Source organism: Macaca fascicularis, chromosome 11, assembly GCF_037993035.2.
Source record: "Macaca fascicularis isolate 582-1 chromosome 11, T2T-MFA8v1.1".
NCBI lineage: Eukaryota > Metazoa > Chordata > Mammalia > Primates > Cercopithecidae > Macaca > Macaca fascicularis.
In genome coordinates, this window is record NC_088385.1 from 24679572 (window position 1) to 24702945 (window position 23374).

Consider the following 23374-nt stretch of genomic DNA (forward strand, 5'->3'; position numbering starts at 1 on the left):
AATAAGGGAATAAGGGCTAAGACAGGTGGGGTAAAAGATGGTATTAGGGCACTGATCAAGAACCAATGAAAAACAAAGAAACAGAGAACCAGCAAATCAAACAATAGAGTTGACGTGAGAGGGAAAATTAAGAGTGTGCTAGATGAAAAAAAAAAAAAAAAAAATCCAAGAGTACTTCAGACCAGAGAAAATTCGTATTAGAAGGCCATGAGGTGTCCTGATTACACAAAGAAGTGATTCATATTCAGCATGGCTGAAATGTAGGTGTAAATGGCAATGAACTTAAAAAAGTAAGCACAGCCAGATAATGAAGGGGCTCATAAACCATTTTATAGAGCTTGAACTTTTCCTAAAAGGAAAAGAAAACCACTGAAAAGATTTAAACAAGAGAGAGATACAGGTTCAGTTTAGAAATATCACTCTGATCACAGAATGTAACAAATGAACTAGAGGGAGCAAGACTGGAGATCATAAAAGAAATTCTTTGCCTCACAGATTTGACTCAGTCAAGTCACCTATATTCGTTCTTATAAAACACTGTACTTCTTCCTAGTATTTACAAAAGATTAATCAAATAACTATAAAATTATTTTCTTACTTCCCCTTGGTTTCCCCTGCTAAACAGTAAGCTTCATGAAAATAGGGGCCTGGCTTCTCTTGTTCACTTATTTCTCCCCCAACAATTAATACAATGACTTGCATATAAATGGTGTGCAACAAATATTTTTTTAACAAATTAATAAATGCAAGTGTTACAGAAACCAAGAAGCCAAGTTGATTTCAAGGAGTCGTCAGTGGGTGAAGAGTTTCAAAATCTATGGAGAAGTAGGACTGAGGACAAATTACTGGGATTTAGCACTTAGGCACTCATGTACGAGAGCCTTTCGTCCAGATTGCAATGCGCAGAGTAAAAGAGAAGAACGGAGGTTAAGTGTGGGTGGACTAGGTCGTTAAAAAGAGAAATGTTCCAGTTGATTGAGAGATAAGCAAGACCATTATTTAAAAAATGGATGGGGGATAATGGAGTGTGAAGAGCAATAAATAAAGACATTTATAAGAGAAAAGGGTTAATGAATGCAGTAAGGTCCTGAAAAAAGCAAAACAGCACATAGGGGATCTTTACTTCTGAAAACCTCTCCTTGAAGGATTTATTTATATTTTCCTTTAAAAGTTACATATACTATACATTTATTATTTTCAGAGAAAAAAAAAAGAGGTAAATATAGACTCATTTGTAGGTAATCATCTTCCAAGAGCAAATTAACCCATTATTTCACTAACATTTGTATGAATAATGTTATAATCCTTAACTTCCAGAGACTACCTGTTCCAGCCCTCTCACATATCAATATGTTTAACCAAATTCAATTGTGGGAGATTATATATTTTCTCTTCCAAAATAAAGAAGTAGATTTAGCTCTGTCTAGACTCATCCTCCACCATTCAATGTGGTACTCAGCAGCACTCAAGACAACAGGAGAATGCAAAGAGGTCAGATAGAAAATCCCCTTCTAGAAAATAGAATAAAGTTTCACTTCTGAAAACCTCTCCATGTAGAATTTGTGTGTATTTTCCTTCCAGAGTAAGAGTTAAAGAGGATACAGCGTATTAGCAACTTCCAAGTATTATGGTTAACAATATTATGGAATGGGAGAGTGACTTTTGCAAATTTAAATCAGGAATGAATTTGGAAGAAGGGAAACTAGATGTTGGCACAAACATGATATATTACATCTGACCCAGGAAAGCTGACTTAATACATTATTCCTTCATGCCAGGCAAAGTCACATGAAAAGGAATATCTCCTCCATTTGTCTGAAAATAATTGAAGCACTGTTACAAAGCTGATTACAGTAAGATGGTGGGAGACAGAATGTCAGGACAGAAGGGGCCTGAAGGGTAGGATGGTTGATGGCATGGCTGAGAGGGAAAAGAAAAAAAAAAAAAGGAAAACAAAGATAAATGACAGCTGTTTCTCACATAAGTACCGCCACAATTAAAAAGCATTCTCGATTCTCTCACTGAAAGTATTCATCAGATAAGGCATTTTAGTTCTAGCTCCTAAGATATCAGTAGAAATTGTTTATCATGACAACCAGGAAAGGACTTCAGTCAGGCAGAACATTTATTTTTCAACAAATATGAAGCACACCTGGATGCAAGATTGACGTACACATTGGCATTCTGACAATTTTGGAGAATTTTTTTCATTCCTCTCTTCTCTCTCTCATCTTTTCCCTTCTGGGTCTACAATATGTCAGACTAAGTCAAAGGAAGCAGTTCCCAAGAAAACAACTATCGGGATGTTTGTGTACCACGTTCTCCCCACACAGGTGTGTGCTGGATGAACAGCAATGCCTTTTCTCCGGCCCAAAGTAAATATTTCCTGCTGCAATAGGTCAGAGTACTTTATTGGATTTTGTTCATACCTGTCTATGAGGATATATTCAAAAATAAAATTTACGGCCGGGTTGGTGGCTCACGCCTGTAATCCCAGCACTTTGGGAGGCTGAGGCGGGCGGATCAGCAGGTCAGTAGATGGACACCATCCTGGCTAACACAGTGAAACCCCATCTCTACTAAAAGTACAAAAAAATTAGCCGGGCGTGGTGGCGGGCGCCTGTAGTCCCAGCTACTCAGGAGGCTGAGGCAGGAGAATGGCGTCAACCCAGGGGGCGGAGCTTGCAGTGAGCCTGGGCGAAAGAGCGACACTCCGTCTCAAAAAAATAAATAAAATAAATAAATAAATAAATAAAATTTATGCAATCAGAGACACATGTAATGGTGAAAGAATGATAGCAAGGTATTTGGTGTCTTACCATATAAAAATTTAGTTTATTATTTTGCTTTGTTTTGAGCTTTAAAAAAAATTCAGTTTGTTGAAGTAAAGAACTTTTAACCATTTACACATCAGCAGCTTATGAATATCAATAATTTCTAAATTAGCTTTGCTTTAATTAATAGTTATGTACCTTTCTTTATTGGACTGGGCATACAGCTTTTATTTCTGGAATGAAAAGAGTAATTACAAATAACTCTTTAAAAGAATGTCAGTAGCCTCTGAATATTCCTGATCCTAAAATATGTTTTATCAGATATTAAGGATATCATGAAAGAAAATTAAGTAATTCTTTTAATTAAAGAAAAATGAAATTTGCATTAACTTATTCAAACTTTTAGAAGTTTACATTTTCATTTCTTTGTGTGTTGAACCAGCTTAAACATTCTTGAAGAAAACTTTAGTCCTTTCTGCCATGAAAAGATGGCATTGTTGTCTAGTAAGGCAAATGCCCATAAAAAGATAATTTTTAAGTTACAGGAATTTTATAGATACTCTGAATTATCTTAATTTCCTTCTTGCACTTTCATCCCGCTGGTTCTGACTCCAAGGTATATGCTGAATCTATTCCCTTTGGTCCATTCCACAGCTACCATGGTACATCAAACTACCTTCATCTCTCATCTGAATTAGTGAAACGAACTCTTAATGGTTTCCCTCACTTCCCCTCTTGCCTCTGTAATTCATTCTCCACACCACGAGTCAGAATCATCTTTTCAAATTGTACGTCATATCTTCGCAAAATGTAAATCACTCCTCTACTTAAACTTCTACAATATTTTCCCACTGAACTTAGAACAAAATCTTGACTCCATAGCATATCCAGAACGCTTTCTTCCTTTTCCAGGTGGCCTCAGCTTGCACCTGCATCTGTAATTATTTACTAGCCATTCTAGACCCTTTTTAGATCCTCAATCACACCTCACAGGTATAGTACTTTTTACTATATTGCCTTGTTTTATCATCGTCACAGCATTTATCAAAATCTAATATTATGTCTTTTTTGTTGTTGTTGATTACTTATACACAGGCCACGTTCTAGACTGTAACCACATGAGATAGAGACTTGTCTTGTTCACTTCTATATCCTTGATACCTAAATCAGTGTTTGGCATGAAGGACGTACTCAGTAAATGTTGAATGAAAAAAAAAAAAAGACTAAGAAACAAAGTATCTATATTCCATACTAAACATAGAAGATGCTCCAACTGATGTACAATTTATGCATTTCTTCAAATGTAGTTAATTTCATTCCTGCATCAAACTAGATGTTGAAGATCTGCATACTTAGACTCTGTTGTTCTGATCCTACCCATACCATATTCTTCACCACCGCTTGCATGCCCTCTAAATCTTCAAATAACATTTACTATATAATCTGTAATCTAATATTATATTCTGAATTGTATTTGTAATAATTGGCACATGGAATTTGCTTTCAAATAAATTTTAGGACTATTGAGGACATTAGGAATTAACCTTTTATTGACTTATTATAAGGTATGTGGAAGATTTCTCTTAATTTTTTTTTTTTTTTAAGAGAAATGGTCTCACTCTGTTGCCCAGGCTGGAGTATGGTGGCACATTCACAGCTCACTACAGACTCAAACTCCTGGACTCAAGAGATATTCCTACCTCAGTCTGTCAAGTAACTAAGACTACAGGCATGCATCACCATGACCTGCTTATTTAAATTTTTTTTTTGTACAGACAGGGTCTCACTACATTGTCCTGGCTGGTCTCGAACTGCTGTTTTCAAGTGATACTCCTCCCTCAGCATCCCAAAGTGCTGGGATTACAGGCATAAACCACAGCTGGCAGATTTCTTTCACAGTTCTCTCCAAAAAGAGAAAAATCAGTCTCTACTGAGTAAATGTATGCTGTTTTTTTCCTCACGTTTCCTTCTTTGCTTAGCTTTCATGAAGTTCAGAGAGAAATTTGTGGCCCATATGTTATAATTATACAGGACTTCAGTACATGCATTTCTGTCTATTACAACTTCAGATGATTATTTAAATAATATTTTAAAATTTTTATTTACCTTTATCTTTCAAACTCTACTATACTATGTTGTTTTAAATAAAACAATACAAAACTTTATGAAATAAGACATGATATAAATCATATACATGCTTAGGAAAGCAAGAAAATAAATAAGTAGGTTATAAAGAATATTTTCTGCATCCTCACATCATTTCTTTATTCATTAACACAATGATAATTATGAATGACAATATTGGGGGTCAATTTAGCTCAAGTGGAGCTGGGGCCTGGAAGGTTAAATTACACTTGGAACAGGCCAGATTAGGAGATCTTCCTGGTAGTATGAAAATAAAATCTCAAGCCTTTTCTGTCACTGTCATTCTTTCTCTCTGTTTTAATGGTGGTAAATCAGGATAAAAACAAAACCCAAATAACTTAATTATAACTGTACAAGCCACACAATATAATTAAATCCAGTGGGATCTGCTTCTTCATCCAAGATGGAAGTGGCTTCATCCAAGTGGCTAGGGGAACATCATCTAGTGCCTGAGGTTAGTGACTGACACCGTCTACTGCCTGAGGATAGTGGCAGGGGAAACCTTGTCTACTACCATGAAGCAAACTGAAGTAGCAATGTTTTACTGAGCTCTCTGCTGGAGGTGCACTAAACAGTTGCAAGGTTACTATCTGCTAGATTTGCTCAACAGGGATAAAATGTACACTCGACAATTCAGTCTTCTTCTTTTGCCAATGACATTGAAAACAGGATTTACACTTCTGCTAATTTCAGCCTGAATTTCACAACCTAGAATTTTTTTCTTAATTGGAGTTTAAAATATGATATACTCTTAAAAGGCCCATAGTCTTCTCATTCTTGAGAGATGTCTGTGTATGTAAACAGCAAACTCAGCCACAGCGGAATTCATGATAGTAGGTACAAAATGATATGAAAGAACATCTGTGGGTTTCCCAACCTCAACACAATTGATATTTGGGACAAGAGAATCCCTTGGTATGGGGGCTGTCTTGTGCACTGTAGGATGTTTAGCAGCATCCCTGCCCTCTATTCACCAGACCAGTAGCAACACAATGCTTCAGTGTAAAACCAAAAATGTCTCCAGATATTGCCAAATGTCCCCGGGGGCAAAAATCACACCTGTTTGAGAACCACTGGTCTGTAGCCTAATTTCTTAGATCAGCTGTAGCCAATTTATTCATAAACTACTTATGAGGAGTCTACTAAGTAGGCCAAACTAAATAAGCATAACTTACTCTGTTAACCAATTATGTAACATTTTTCTGAATCACTTTATTACCACTGTGCTTTGACCACCATTCAAATATCTAGAAGAAACATCATTTTGGAAGCGATCATTCAAATGTCTGGAAGATGCACTCTATTTTCCATGTCATTAGAATTGCATAATATACTAATCAAATCTATTCATATCTCCAACTATATACTTCTAGTATCTAGTTTAAGTATAAGGATAAATAGCTGATTTTCATTTCTTATACAGATTTTGGAAAAGATCATTTGATATTTCTTCTCTGAACATTGAACCTTTAAGGCACTGTTTCTATTTAAGCTTTATAAATAATGTAAATTTTCCATAACTTATTTTATTATTCAGTAAACTTTTAAGTTATTTCTTTAAGCATTACCCACTTAAATTAAAAATCTATCTTTACAATCCCATCCTTACTTTTGTCTCAGCAATATAGTAGTTTATATTATTATAAACAACTTTTGTAATAAATTGTTTTGTAACTTTTTATTTATGACTTTGAAGGTTTCCACCAATTTTTTTAAAGCTGTGCTTATTTCTGAGTGGTCTTCAGAGTTAGAACATGTAAATGTATTTGTCTAAGTTCTTTCCTTGGAAGATTATCAGATGTATGACATAGCAATGGAAGCCAACTTAAAATATACATACTTGCTCCAGTGAACTTTTCCTTCCAACGTCTGCATCTCACCAAGGATGGCAAGGAGAAGAGAGGACTTCCCACATCCTACTTGGCCCACAATCATGGTTAACTGACCTAAGAAAGCAAAACAAAGGATAACTACAGAATGAGATGGATTCTTAGTGAAATAAAATCAAAACACATTTAGAAAAAGCTAATGTTTTACAATCAATGGCCCAGTTTTGATCTCCAGCAATAAGGTATTCTAAACAGCTCCTTTCTCTGACACATCTTTTTGGAAAAGGAAAAAAATATATATATAATGATTTATTATTTTAAAAACTAAGAGAATGGCTGATATCAGTAAAGAGAGCAATGAAATAATTACCTAGATCATCAAGATTAGTTTTAACTTTAATATTCAATTCATTCAGAATATAAAGGACAGTTTTGACTAAAATAAATAATTGAGATAAAAATGATTTGGGTGAATTTATTAAGGCACTCTCTTCTCCAATTTCTCTTTGAAGAAGAGAGTGTCTTTGCATGTATAATAGAAAAATCTATGTCTTTGCATTTATAATAGAAAAATCTATTTCTAATGAACATCAGGCCAGGTCAAAAAAATTTCTATTCAATTACAGAGACATTTTAAGGAAAAAGTACTGGGTTTATTCCTAAATATTTTATTCCTTTTGATGCCATCGTGGATAGTATTGTTTTCTTAATTTGAGATCATTTGTTGTTAGCATATAAGTACTTGGAAATAAAATTAACCAGGGAGGTGAAAAACATATACACTGAAAACTATGACATTGGTGAAATTAACACAAACAAAAAAATGAAAAGACATCTGGGCTTAGGGACTAGAAGAATTAATATTGTTAAAATGTCCATACTACCCAAAGCAATCTACAGATTCAATGTAATCCTTATCAAAATCCCAATGGCATTTTTTACAGAAATAGAAAAATCAATTCCAAAATTCATATGGCAACAGTAGACCCCAAATAGCCAAAGCTATCTTAAGAAAGCAGAACAAAGCTGGAAGTATCACACTTTTTGCTTGCAAAATATATTACAAACCTACAGTATTCAAAACAGTATGGTACTTGCATAAAGACACATGCATATATCAATGGAACAGAAGAGAGAGACCATAAATAAACCCATACATATGCAATCAACTGGTCTTCAGCAAGTGGTTTCAACAAACTGGATATCTACATACAAAAGAATAAAATTGGCCTATACTACACCATACACAAAAATAAACTCAAAATGAATTAAAAACTTAAATGTCAGACCTGAAACTATAAAAATCCTTAAAGAAAAAATAGAGGAAATGCTTCTTGGCATTGAACTTGGCAGTGATTTCTTGGATTTCACACCAAAGCACAGGCAATAAAACCAAAAATAGATAAGTAGAAGCATATCAAACTAAAGAGCTTCTGCACAGCAAAGGAAACAACAGAATGAAAAGGAGACCTATGGAATGAGAGAATATATTTGCAAACTATCTGTCTGATAAGAGATTAATATCCAAAATATAAAATAGTAAAAAAAAAAAAAAAAAAAAAACGGAAACAGAAACAAAACAATTGAATTAAAAAATGGACAAAGAACCTGAATAGAGATATTTCTCCAAGTAAGACACACAAATGGCCACCAGGTATATATTAAATAGCATTCAACAACACTAATCATCAGGGAAATGCAAATCACAACCATAATGAGATATCACCTCACACCTGTTAGAATGGCTGTAACAACAACAAAAAAGAAAGATAACAAGTGTTAGTGAGGATGTGGAGAAACTGGAACCCTTACACACTGTTGCTGGCAATGTAGAATTGTGCAGCCAACAATGGAAAACAGCATGGAGGTTCCTCGAAAAACTAAAAATAGAATTGTCATATGATCCAGCAATCCCGCTTCTGGGTATTATGCAAGAGAATCAGAATTAGGGTCTCAAAGAAATATCTGCTCCCCCATCTTCATTGTAGCATCATTCACAATAGCCAAGATATTGAAACAACCCAAATGTCCATTGACAGATGAATGAATAAAGAAAATGTGGTATATACATGCAATGGGATATTATTCAGTCTTATAAAAAGAAGGAAATCCTGCCATTCACAACAACATGGATGAACCTAGAGGACATTATGCTAAATGAAATAAGCAAGCCATAGAAGGAGAAATACTCTATGATTCCACTTATATGAGGTATCTAAAATTTTGACTATTTTAGGTATTTTAATTAATTTAGTCAAAAGTTTAGACACTTCTTTTCACAGAAGCAGAAAATAGAATTGTGGGTTCCAGGAGATGGGGGAAAGGGAAAATGGGAAATTGTTGTTCAATAGTTATTTTTGGATTTTAGTTATGTGGGATGAATAAGTTCTAGAAATCTGCTGGTTAATATAGTATGTACAATTAACAACATAGCCCTGTGTACTTTAAAATGTGTTAAGAGGATAAATCTCATGTTAAGTGTTCTTCCCACAAAAAATAAAGTAAAAACAGAAGAAAATAAACACTAGAAGAAAAGAAGAACATAAGGAAATTTTTGGTAGCGATTGCATATTGAACACCTTTATTGTGGTGATGTTTTTCACACGTATATACATATGCCCAAACTCATCAAAATGTAAGCATTAAATATATGCAATTTTTGTGGATCAATTAAACTTCAATAAAACTTTTTAAAAACATTAAATATAATTATTGGATATGTAAGTTTTAAGTATCTTGAAAACTTCCTCAGTATTTCTCAGAAATAGAAAATAAGTTTCTCATATACTCTTTCTTTAAAGTGTTTCTCAAACAAAAAGTGAAATCAACCACCCCACTGTTTAAATTGCCCAAATCAGCAAATGAGCAGTAAATAATTGTCCAAAGGTATAGACCCATGGTGAAAGGCAGGTCTTATCATTTCCAGCCATTCCCACAGTGACACAGTGGCTCACAAGCAGAATGGTGCAAATAGGTAACCATAAATAATATTTATGTCTTTAAAGTCTCTCTTTGTTAGGCTCAATTATCTTGGAAAACTATGGTTATGGTCATGAACAATTACAAATATGCATAACAAATGACTCTTACCTGTTGGAATTCGAATGTCTATATTGGATAATGTGGCTAAACCACTGCCCCATGAAAAGTATCCATTTGTGACCTACAAAATAAAAATATAGAAATTAAATTATATGTGTGGTATCAATGAATAATTCTAATTAAAATAAAAATTTGTAAGTGCTAAAAGACTCAACCCAAGGTAGAACACACAATGGTGAAATTCTGATTTAGAGTTATGGTTTTTTAGTGGTGTAAATGAAAAATTAAAGAGAATGAAAGTGAAAGGAGGGTCTTTCAATTTGCGATATTATGAAGAATGCTAAAAATCTCTGAAAATTTGGGATTACCGGATTGTTTACATATGGACATTCTTAAAAGACAATTGTCCCAAACACTTTCCAATGAAATCCCTACATTAATTATTTTCTTACTGCCAGACAATTCCCCAAATCCTAGTGATTAAAATAAAGGAGAGAAATAACCACAGATTATTCCAGCAAAATGACTTCATTAACTGAGGAGGAAAACTCTGTAATTAATGAGTTTCCTGAACTGTGTAGGCCAACTATTCACTGAAGTAAAAAAAAAGAGTAAAGAATAATAAAAGAAGTGAGGCAATATTGCTTGTGTTATAAATGCCAGCAATCAGCAAAAATCACAATACCTTCTATTCATCCCGCAGAATCTATTTGTTTTAACAAGCTTCAAGTGGACTTAATACTTTTACCAGTTATAAAAATAGGAAATAAAACAATAACGGAACCCAAGAATTAGAAGGATGAAGTAGACATAGATGACGGGAGGAAGGGCTCCTAAAAATCAGGAGAAATTAAAGATACACTTTGCTCATAAACTAATATCTTATTTCAAAACCATAAATGAAATTTCTAAGCACACTATTGTTTAGGAATTTTGCAGAATGGATTTGTGATATCTCAATTATAACTACATATAACCCTAAAAACTCTTCATAAAATGAACAACTTAGAGAGTGAAAAACTCTGCTTGAAAAGGCTAGATTATGTTTGTCCATGCAGGTTTTCTCTAGCTTATAATACACATGGCACAACATTCAGTAATAGCCATAACATAGCTAAGCATGAAATTAGTCATGGAAGGAGGGTCTCACGGAAGGGCTGGATTAGAATTGCTGATTGCTTTGTAAATATGGCTGATCATCCTCATTCTGTGTGAGGCACAGGGTTAGGTTGGCATAGATCACAAAGAAGGCATAATGCATCCTCCCTACTCTCTTGAAGCTTGCAATCAGTTGAGTAAGTAAACCATGGAAAGAAGTGAGTACAAGACACTACATTATGGGCTAAGTACCAAATAGAGGGGACACACAGACACTAAGTACAATAGCAGCTCATAAAGAAAATCATTTACATCTGGGATGAGTCAAAAAACTTTTTGGAAAAAGAGGCCTTTTAACTAGTTTTGTAAAATATACTGAATGTCATTGAAAGCATTTGTAGGTAAAGAATTATAGTGAGAATAGGCCAAAGATCAAAAAACTATAAAATATGTCAGAGGAAATGATGAATAGAGCTAGCTGGGGCAGAGCTGGCTGGGGCTGTCATTATGGTTAAATGACAAAGGGCATGCAAAGAAATTAAACAGCCTCAGAGGCTGAAGATTCCATTTTCTCTCCTAGAGTAGGTGAGGAGGCTAAAAGAGGCACAAAAATAGATGCTTGTGGACAAGGGCCAGCATGAAACTGAGAGGGGCCCTACATGACACCCTTGATGTTCTCAGTGAATTGGGAGCTAAGGTGATCTGGAGAAAGAGGAGGCAAAAGGGGAGAGAAGGAGGTGGCAATAGAGTGGTGACAGTTGCATAGCTACTGTAGGTTTGGAAAATAATGCTGCTAAGAGACATGTGAAAGGATGGCAGATAGCTACTGGGGGAGGGGAGTCAGCTGAGACTGGAGATAATAAATCTGTGACCATGCTGGCCTGTATCACTGTGTCACCTTCTCCATAGCACTCAGCAGCCTGGTTATAGACGTGTAGAAGGCACGAGGTTGGATTCCTGCAGAAAGGTACTAAAGGACTGGGAGAAAAAGAAGGGGCTCAAGATATTGAAGGTTTCAATGGTGTTAAAAAAAAACAATGACCATGAAATTAAAGGCCTGAGAAAACTTGGGTACCAGGATTTTGTTGTCAGTGACTGACTAGTCTAATAGAGCAAGATAGAGGGGATGCAGTTCCAGGTGGTGACCAAGTGTGAATACAGATTATATGAGTGTGGCAGTAAATTATACCTGTGATATCAATGAACAATTTCTCATTAAAATAAAAATGTGTAAGTGCTAAAAGACTCAACACAAGGTAGAACACACAATGGTGAAATTCTGATTTAGGGTTATGGCTATTTAGTGGTGTAAATGAAAAATTAAAGAGAACGAAAGTGAAAGGAGGGTCTTTCAATTTGTGCTGTTATGAAGAATGCTAAAATTCCTTTAGTACCTTTCCGCAGCAATCCAACCTCATGCCTTCTACACATGTAAAACCAGGCTGCTGAGTGCTATGGAGAAGGTGACACAGTTATCCAGGTGAGGTGCAAAGGAATGACAGTAGATTAGGGGATTTTCAGGCCGGGATACTGGATAGACTGTGCCCTTGGAAGTTTAAATCCTAACCATGTGTGGCACATACAAAGATAGAATGGTGGACTAGGAAACATACTCACATCTACAGTGAAGGTGGAAGAGTGATTACGAGGTCCTTGATAATAGATGTGAGAGTAGGCAGAAAACACCATAGCTTTATGAGTGTGACAGGGGAAGGTCATGGTCTGAAAGTAGCAGGAAAGAACTAGAAGAATGAAATGTCACCTTCTGATTTGGTGCTACATTGAACTAAAAGAAGGAACAACATCCACACAAGAAAGATAGAAGAGCAGGAAGGCTAAAGTTAATTTCTCCTGCTACCATTTACAATTTCCTTCCCTCCCACCTTTTACAAAATGCACTAAATTCCCCACCAGCAGGGTTAAAATCCCGACTTCCCCAACTAGATGTCTGAACTTGGAAAATCAGCTAATATATAAATCGGTCTTTGCAAAGCATCTTGTAAGGATAGTACAATGATGAACATCATAGCAGGGTTTCTGATAGAGGAAAGATGGAGGCAAGCTCAGTGTACATCACTAGGGGATAAGTAAAATGCAGCGACACAGTCTACAGGACACAATGGTGCACTTAGCAGAAGCAAAACATCAAGAAAACACTTAAATAAATTGAGAGCACATAGACACTTATGACAACGCTACATATTTTACAAATATATGAGCATGCCTAAGCACATCAAGCACATTAGAGCTGGTTCTATAATGATGGGGGTAGGGGTATGTATATTGCGGATGAGGTGACTTTGATAGGAAGGAGTATCAAGGATACAGGGAAAGAATGAATTAAAATTTAAAAGCAGGAGCCAGATAGACACAAAATGTCACCTAGTATATGATTCCATTTATATGAAATATCCAGAATACGCAAATCCATTGGTTGCTGCCCAGGGCAAGGGGAGTGGGAAATGGGAAGCAATTGCTTAATGGGTTTGAGATTTCCTCTTGGGGTGATGAAACAGTTTTGGAACTAGGTAAATGTTGCACAACATTGTGAATGTACTAAATGCCACTGGACTGTTCACTTTGAAATGGTTGTCTGCTAAGTGAATTTCACCTCAATGAAAAGAATGTTTTTTTAAATGTAAAGGCAGGCCACAGACAGACCATTGTCCATTTTCTCCTTCTGAAAATAAGTAACAACGATGAACAAAATTTGGTTTGTAAAAAATCTCACCAAAAGAAGCAGTTAGGAAATGCCAAGTCAAACTATAAGGAAAAAATACAAATTCAAAGGTGTGAGCCCCAGACCACCTAAGCCTCCTTCCCCCAAGGGGCCAAGTATAGCTAAGAAGGACAAAAAACAAAAAACAAAAAAACCAAAAATATAGTTATAAAGACTTGTTCTAAAAGGTATCAATGTTCATCAGAAAGCTATAGTAATCATTACAGCAGGATATTGAACAGACAAATAAATCTGAGAAAAATCAGTAAAGGCTATCAACTGATTCGCACACATATAGATCCTTGATGTGTAACTGACATCACACTGAAGATCAGTGGGGACAGTGATCAATATATGGGGCTAGGCAACTAGATATCACACTTGAAAACATTAAATCAGACCTTACTGATTTACTACTAAATTTGGGAAAATGACTAAATGTACTACTGCTACATTTACGATTTACTAATAAATTATTCATCACTGATTTACCTACTAAATCACATCCCTACTTCATACTAAACACAAAATTTGATTTTATGTGTATTAAAGGACTAAAGGTAAAAAGTGTAGCTTCAAAGCTTTTAGGAGCTAATATAGAACGTCATCATGGCCTCTGGGTAGGAAAAGTTTTCTTAAATAAGACCGAACACCAAAGCATTAACCATAAAGGAAAAGTTGTATACTAGACTATATTAAAATTAAGAACTTCTGCTCAGTGAAAGATATCATAGAGCAGAAAGCCAAGCCACATAGAGTGGGAGAAGAATTTTGCAACATATTTGACTGTCAAAGTAGTACCAAGAATTTTTTTTTTTTTTTTTTTTTTTTTTTTTTTTTTTGAGACGAAGTCTCGCTCTGTCCTCCAGGCTGGAGTGCAGTGGTGCGATCTCGATTCACTGCAAGCTCTGCCTCCTGGGTTCACGCCATTTCCCTGCCTCCCTGCCTCGGCCTCCCGAGTAGCTGGAACTACAGGTGTCTGCCACCACGCCCGGCTAATTTATTGCATTGTTAGTACAGACAGGTTTCACCATGTCAGCCAGGATGGTCTCGATCTCCTGATCTCGCGATCCACCCACCTCGGTCTCCCAAAGTGCTGAAATCACAGGCATGAGCCACGAGGCCTGGCCAAGAATTTTTAAAGAGAAGAAGGACAAACAACCTCGTAATTCACAAAAGAGAAATCCAAACCCAAACCCCGATGGCCATTTTCATAAATATAACTTTATCGCAAGTTGTCTGACCTTATTTGTAATCAGAAAAATGCAAATAAAAACCATAGCAAGATACAGTTGCATCTCTCCCAGCACATAACACTTGGCAAAAAAAAAAAGAAAGAAAAGCATTTTTTTAGTGAAGATGTAGAACAATTGGAACTCTCAGTCACTTCTGGTGAAAGTGTAAATTGGCACCATCACTTTGGAAAGCAGTTTGCCATTATCTAGGAAGGCTGAGGATGCACATACCATATAACTCAGCAACTGTTCACAATACCCCCAAACTGAAAAACACCCAACAGCCCATCAAAAGTAGAACAGATAATTAACTTCTGGTATATTTATACAATAGAACAATTTATACAATAGAACAGCAATGAGAGTGAATGAATTGTGGTTACAGCAGTATAGATGAATTACACATACACAATGTTGAGCAAAAGAAGCAACACACACCCATACACACATATTTAAACTTTTAAGAAACTAAAAATATGTTTTTAGGGATGCGTGCATAGCAAGAATAATCAAGGAAATGATGACTGTAAGAGTCGGGGTGGCAATTATATCTCAGGAAATATGTAAGAAGACAGCAGATACATGTGTTGCTGCATTTTCTGAGGGAGCTGCTGATATAAATACGTACTTCTCTGAAGTATATAGTATTTCACAATAAAAATATTTCAAAAAATAAATACATCATTACCAATTTGTGAGCTTTCGCCATAAATAAAAAAATTAATTTGAGCTTGAAAGTGAGCCTGAAACTGCGGAGGCCATTCAGAAGCACAGCAAAGTCAGAGCCATTGATAAGCAGCTATTTTTCTAATGCGTGAATGGTCAATTTTGGAAAAAAAAAATCATAATAGTCTCTCTTTTTTCTTTCAAAATGAAAATTAATGAAACACATGGAAAAGACATATTTTTAGATTCCTACTATAGTGAACAGAAAATGTCAATTAAAAACTGGCCCTGCTTTTTATTCACCAATACATTAGTTGTTATCTGGGCATTGTGGGGAAACAACAGCATAGAGGACCCTTTCCAATCTCTCATTCCTTATCTTTTCATAGCCCCTAGTTCACACTCTGCCTGACCATTATAATTGCCTAGGAACACCACACACACACACACACACACACACACACACACACACACACACACACATTTTTTTAAAGCTTTGTAGGTGATTCTAACACATAACCAAAGTCAAGAATCACTAGAACCCTCTTTAAAATTCCTATGTGACATATCCTTTTAACCCCCAAAAAACCACACTAAAATGGCATGTCCACCTCAAGATGGGCAAACCATGGCTCAGTGAGGCATAGTAATGTGCCCAAACATCAAGTTAGTGGAAAAGGGAGGGCTAGCACTAGCTTGTTCCATTCAATCACAGGTTTGTTCCGATTATGAAGTGGCTATTGTGGGAAGGTATTGTGTCAGGTGTCAAGGAGAGAGAGACCTAAACATAGCTCTTGGCTCTACTATACACCCCATACTGAGCCTCTCTGTCTCTCTGACTGGCCTAGGCTGTGCAGAGGAATTGGATATCCTCCAATAGCCAATGCAGCCAGTTTGCTAAGTTTCCAGGACTCTGGCAGCTCCCATGGATGGAGGCCCTTGACTGCTGCTGGCAGCTATTCCGGTTCCTGCACAACACTGACCACTCCCTCTTATCCCCAACTCTAGGTTGCCTGTTCTGCCTTAACTTAAGCGCAATGCCTGGGGAGAGTCCAAATAGCCAAGTTTGAAATGAGATCAAGGGCAGTACCGGGAAACTGGTGAATGCATACACTAGTCTGAGTCTCCCCTGATTGAAAACAATGACTATCTAATTTATATTCCTAAAATACGAATTTATAATGTTGGTATTCTCCATGAATCAATTTATTTGGTTGATAAACATAGGAATACCAGAAAAACATACATGCAACACTAGCTTCTAAAGCAGATTCAGAAGAAAGGCACATTCTCTGGTTATTGAAATGTGCTGCTGGAGCAAAAATTGTGGCTGGGAGGTGAGGAAGAACTGACAACTAAAACTCAGATATTTTTTAAAATGTTGTTAGGGTTAATGACAACTGTAAAAAGAATTTAAAGGCACAATTTAGGACACTTTCACAGAACTTCGCCATAAAGTAGTAACATAAATGTATCTATTCATGTAAGAATCCAGGAAATAAAAATAACCTTTATTGCGATGTCCTCTGTTTCTGTGGGACGTAGACGCCGTGTTGATTGCTCATAGCTGTCCAGGTGATATCTTCCAGGCTGTTTCCTGTTTATAGTTTTTGGCTGCTGCATTCCAAAAGGAAAAGAACACAAGTTGGAGCTTTATTAAAAAAATGAGGTTTTACCGAACATTTACTCACATTGCTAACTAAGTTCCAAGAAAAAGAAACAAGTGGATGTCATATTTTAATTATTTCAATGACTCCTTCATAAAAAAAAAAAGAAAAATTCTTAAGTTATAGTTAAACCTCATTCACATGCCTCTTAAGAAAATATGAAAATAGGATACTTGCAAATGATGGAAGTTAAAGTACAGAGTCCCATAATCTTTCTCCAGTGATATAGATGGATTATCTTTCTCCAGTGGCATAGATAAGCTTTTTGGATAATCTTTCTCCAGTGATATGTATGGATTATGCCCAGGCAATAAAAACAACTGTGTGGTGTTAAAAGGTGATCAGATTAACTCAGGTCAAACTAGAATCCATTTGTTAGACTATCATATGGTTTGGCTGTCGTGGGAGGGACCCAGTGGGAGGTAATTGAATCATGGATGGGGGGGCCTTTTCCCGTGTTGTTCTCGTGATAGTGAATAAGTCTCAGGAGATCTGATGGTTTTAAATAGGGGAGTTCCCCTGCACACGCTCTCATGTCTGCCACCATATAAGATGTGCCTTTGCTTCTTCTTTGCCTTCCACCGTGATGGTGAGGCCTCCCCAGTCATGTAGAACTGTGAGTCCATTAAACCTCTTTCCTTTATAAATTACCCAGTCTCAGGTATGTCTTTATTAGCAGCGTAAGAATAGACTAATACAGCTATCAGGCTTGTAAATGTTCCACCAGTGCATTATTGATTATTCTCTGAATCATGAGGAGTTTTAATCTGATACACTCACATAAATCAGATTGAGCTGCACAGCACCCAGCATTTGCTATGGATTGACAAAAGCATAAAGATCTAGAATTTTTGTCCAAAGATATTACAGTGTTTCATCAGGAGATCCGTAAGTCTTATAGAATGATCTAGTCTATCTCCAATGTTATAGCCCTATTCCCAGTCAACGGACTAAAATATCCATTATAAAGAGGATGCCAGCTGAGGTGTGACAGTCTCCATATATTTAAGGTGATTGTAAGTCATACCTAGAAATCTGTTATTCTCTAATTTTTTAGTTCAGTTTTACACAGAGATAAATGGCTAACGAGAAGGTGCAATATTTAGCTCATAAATCTCTAATTTGGAAAAATTTTAAAACTCAAAATTTCTTCCAGAAACATATTGAGTCAGTATTTCAACATAAATAATTAACCTTTTTTTTTTTTTTTTTTTTGCAACTGAGTCGCACTCTGTCACCCAGGCTGGAGTGCAGTGGCATGAACACATCTCACTGCAGCCTTGACCTCCCAGGCTCAAGTGATCCTCCCACCTCAGCCTCCTGAGAAGCTGAGACTACAGGTGCATTTGCCACCATGCCTGGCTAACTTATTTACTATTTGTGCAGACAGGTACTCCCTATGTTGCCCAGGTTGGTGTCAAACACCTGGATACCAGCAATCCGCCCATCTCAGTTTCCTAGAGTGCTGGGACTATAGGTATGAACCAATGCACTCAGCCATAATTGTCTTCCTACACAAATACCTTATAGAGACTATGAAGGCTAAGTAATAATACACTTTAAACTGTTAAGTTACCTAGAAAAGCAAAGGATTCTAGAATTGTGAATGTTATTGGTTTTGGGGGGTTATTTTTTGGCCTGGAACTGCAGGTTTAGCTTTTTGAAAAATCCACTGGGTTCTACCATGGGAATTAGGAATGTCCTCAAATAATCAGTAATTTAATCCAAACAAGATAATGCTCTTCCAGTTTCCATCAACTGGTGTATCAAGAGAACACCCAAACTATCAAATAGTACATTGCTAGGCTACATGCCAATAAATACACAAATTAAAAAGCCACTGAAAAGATTAGAAAGTAAGACACTAGCAGGGGTTCTGTCACACAGAAAATACTAATATATTTTGACTTAACACAAAGAGAGAGAGGAGGAGAGTATGTTCATTAACTTTATTTTAGTTTTATTTTTCCTTCTCACAGCCCTCACAAATACTCCTGGAAGTACACTGCATGAGAGGTTGTAGAAAGCCACTATCCTTTAGGCTAAGTATATTTTCCATGCAAAACAGGTCTACACCTACATATAAAATGTACTGTCTTCTAGAGTCTTTAATTCTGTAACATTATTGCCCCCACAGGTCCAAAAGAAATGACTTCATGCCCTTCACAAAACTAAGAAGAGGGTGGGAAGAGTAGATGTGTTGACAGAGATTTGAGTCGAAGTTCCACAGATGTAATATGAAGAGACTTTGGCCCTAGACTGTCACTAATTCTCCATGGAGGTTCTACAGCCAAAACCACTTAACTCTAAGTTTTTACAGAATACATAGTATCTTAAGCGCTCTCAAGAAGGAGTTTCCACTAGTGTTATTTTCAAACACACAACTTTTTTCACTCCATTTTAAAAAGTTTGTCATTTGTGGTTTGGCCCCTCAGCAGTGATGAATGACCCTGAAAGACATCAAGAAGTTCAGTCTGGTTTCAATAACCCTGAAGATGTTGGATGCATTTGAAGGGGATTCTTTTTTTCTTTCCAAAACCTTTTCTCAGTTCAATTTTTCTTCTATGCCACATCTCATACAAAAAAATTCTTCAGATTTCCCTAACTCCATGAACTTGACCTCCTATATCCCATTTCTTGAGGTCATCTCATTCTGCTCATCCCCATATCTCTGAAAGACAAGTTCCTTGGTAGTCTAGGACCATCCAAAGAGTGACGAGACTAGTTCTAATCAAATATTTGACCCCCTATTGCCTAAAAGTTTAGACACCCTTTAATATTTTTGTCTTTGTATCCATGTCCACACAATAACAAATAAACACTTTGAGGCATTGTTCCCCCAGCATATATAAGCATGGTGGTGGTCCCTTCTCGGACAAAATCATACCTGTCCAGTAAAACAACTTACCAGAAAGTTAAAAAACAAAAACAAAAACAGACAAACAAACAAACAAAAACCCTCCAGAACAGCAGAAGGAAATAAGTCTAAATATAGCTACATGATTGCCTTAACTATTTTTAGCAGTTTTAAACATGATGTAAAAAATATAGATTAATTTCCTGGCAAAAGCTTTCCAAATTCCAATCAGTTCCAGTCAGGAGATTGCATATACATTTGTGTTGGTTCACCTAAATGGTAAATATATTCATATTTTTTCTAATAGTAACAATTATAACTAATATTAACTTATGACTCACTGTGGAATAATGCTTTTCTACTTTGTGAAATATATTAATTTTTAAGAATTTCTTCAGATTTTTTTAGACACTTCCTTCAAGAAAATTTTATAATCCAGTCATTGATTTAAGTATTATCTAATGGCTAGTGACTCTTAAATTTATATCTCCAAAGCTTATGTCTCTTCTTGGGTTAAGAAGTATCTCAAAATTTGCACGTGCAAAATGTACCTCTTTATTCTATCTCAACAGCTATATCATCTACCCAGAAGTCAAGCCAGTAACCTAGGATTCTTCCTTGAGTCCTCTTTCTGCCTCATCGCCCCCATCCAATCTATCGGCAAGTCTTTATCAGCTCAACCTCTAAAGTGTACACTGAATTTGATCTCCTTTTTTCACAATATCCACTGCAACTGGACCAAAAGCTGTAATTCTGTCATCCTCTCCTGCCTATATTATTATAATTACTTCTTTACTGATCTATGTGTTTTACTCTTTGTCCTCCATTGACTTCCCTCTACACAGAAAACAACATATAAATGAAATTATATCAAAAATATAAATGAAATTATATTACTCCCTACTTTGAAACCTTCCAGTAATTTCCTATTGCATGTCAATAAAATCTAAACGCTTTCCGTGGCTTACAGGGGCCCTCAATCATTGTTCTCACATCATCTCATCTTTCTCTTCTTTACCAGGCTCCAACCACAGTACCCCTCTGTTCCTTGAATACACCAAATTAATTCCTACCTCAACACCTTTGCATCTGCTAGTTCTCCTGAGTGGAATACTCTTTTTCTATAACTTTTCAGGAAAGGTACCTATTTTTTTATTCAAGTCTTGGCTCAAATGCTGGATCTCCAGAAGGGCCTTCTTGGAAATGACCACCCTGTTTCAAGTACCCAATTCACTCTTTAATGTCCTCTTTTATTTTCTTCACACAGTGAAACTATGTTATTGTTTTAATTTGCTTATCAATTCCTGCCTCAAGAAAGCAAATTCTGTGACAGGAAGGATCTCACATGTCTTGTTCATTGCTACAACCCTAAGTCTTGGCACAAAGCACAGCCAAAAAAATCTAAAAACACAGGCATATATTTTTAAAAGCTTATTCATATTACATGTAATGCATGACAAAATAATACTGACTATGTTTATAGATTTTATGTAGACACTAAGTAAATATTTGCATCATGGATAAATGAACTGGACTACAACTTACAAGATTCAAGTTTTAATTCTAGCTCTACCACTTAGTAATCTTACGACTTTATTTAAGCCTCATGACATGCAAAATAAAAAGAGCTGGAAAATAAAAAAAGAGACAATGTAATGTAATTCAACTGGAAAATAAAAAGAGACAATGTAATATACTAAGTGGATAAAAAGATAAAATGCATCAGAAAATATGTTTTAAACTATAAAGTGTAGTATAGCTAAACGGTATTATAAGAAAATGGTGCATGAGTCGTAAACTTATTTTATGTTATTTTAATATAAATTTGGAGTAACCAAACTCTCAATTGCCTTTTGAATTAAACATGTATTGTCTCTTAGGATAATTTTTTCCTGGATTTATAAAGACAAGCCTTATACATTTGTCTATTGATTTTAGACTTGTGAGGTTGTACAGAAGCAAGTGGCAATTTTTCTTCACATGGGTTAAAAAATAAAGCTTATAATCTCACTCATATTAATCTGTCCATTCTGCTGAGACTGTCCTCTATTCATAACTTCCATAACAAAAATAAGGCACTTACAACTCCAGTGTGCTTCTTACAGGACTCAAAAGGAAGCGAACCTTCACCAGTTCGCCAACTGTCATCACCAATCTCATCACTCAAGAGAAACTCATTCAGCTTTTGAACACTGCAAAAAAGCAACAAACACAGAGTAAGATTTAACAATAAAACCACCACTCAAAAAATGCTTCTTAAATAATAACTTTAACACACATTTTTATGGTGAGTAGGATGCCTGCGAGAGTCATTTTTCAAGACCAACTGGGAATTCACCTACATCGACCAAACATCCTAAATTGCCGAGGACAGTGGGGTTTCCAGGACATGGGACTTTCAGTGCTAAAACCAGAAAAATGTCAGAAAAGTCAGGACCACTTGTCACCCTAATTTCAACAGAACCTTCTGTGCATTTTTTTTGCAATTATATTCCTTGTCAAAAACAGTGAAGTTGTTTAGGAACTTGGAACACGGTGGTTAAAAATAACACCAAGGAGGAAATTCCTGTTAGTATTCTAACTTTACAAATGATGGGGACGTGATGTATAGAGAAGCTAAGTAACCTGCCTAAAACCATGTACTATGCAGATCTGGAATCCTTGGCCACTGTGTATCTTGCTTAAGCACTATGTATTATTCACATTTTCTGAAGCTGGCAAGGAGAGGGGCCTCTAGAGTCTTGCTGCTCAAAAGTTTCAGCCAAGAACCAGCAGCATCAGCATCAACTGGGAGCTTATTAAAAACAGAAAATCTCAGCCCTGCCTCCAAATAAGAATCACATTATGCATTTGACCAACACCCAGAGGCGCTTCACAAGCACCTCTAGAGAGGCCCTGCTCTAGAAGACTGGTTTGCAAACATTCTTTACTGTAACCTCCTTAGGCTGGACACAAGATTCCTTGGCTCATCTACTCTACCCATTCTAACTTTCTCAAACCAGTGTCACAGGATCAGGATCAAAAATAAATAAGCAAAACAAAGAAAACGATAATGTGGTTTGTAAACGTCATCCTAGAAATAAAATAACATACAAAAGGAAATTCAGTGAAGTTGCAAAGGAAAAGAAGTGTTCCTTTTGGCAAGCTAGGATGCAGCAAGTGGAAAAACTTGCTTGGTACGTGCAGCAGCAACTACAGGGGAGGTATTGCCTTTGATAGGAAACTAGAAAATGTATGTATGAAATAAACGGTTTCTTTTTTAAAAATTTTATTTGAACTTATAGTCAAGTTCCACCAGACAAGTCTTCAGAACTTGCTTTTTGTGACACAATAACAAAATGA

At 36.1% G+C, this 23374-nt stretch overlaps 1 protein-coding gene across 6 annotated transcripts in view; it reads right to left on the minus strand.

Annotated features, from left to right (window-relative positions):
* Positions 1-23374, minus strand: part of ABCC9 (ATP binding cassette subfamily C member 9) — a 138549-nt gene that overhangs the window by 70216 nt on the left and 44959 nt on the right. For all 6 annotated transcript variants that reach the window (XM_074006372.1, XM_074006371.1, XM_074006370.1 and 3 more), the window contains exons 15-18: positions 22116-22224; positions 17018-17125; positions 9839-9911; positions 6760-6865 (exon numbers count right to left, since the gene is read on the minus strand). In XM_074006372.1, coding sequence (XP_073862473.1) covers positions 6760-6865; positions 9839-9911; positions 17018-17125; positions 22116-22224 — 396 coding nt within the window. The remainder of the gene's footprint in view (positions 1-6759; positions 6866-9838; positions 9912-17017; positions 17126-22115; positions 22225-23374) is intronic.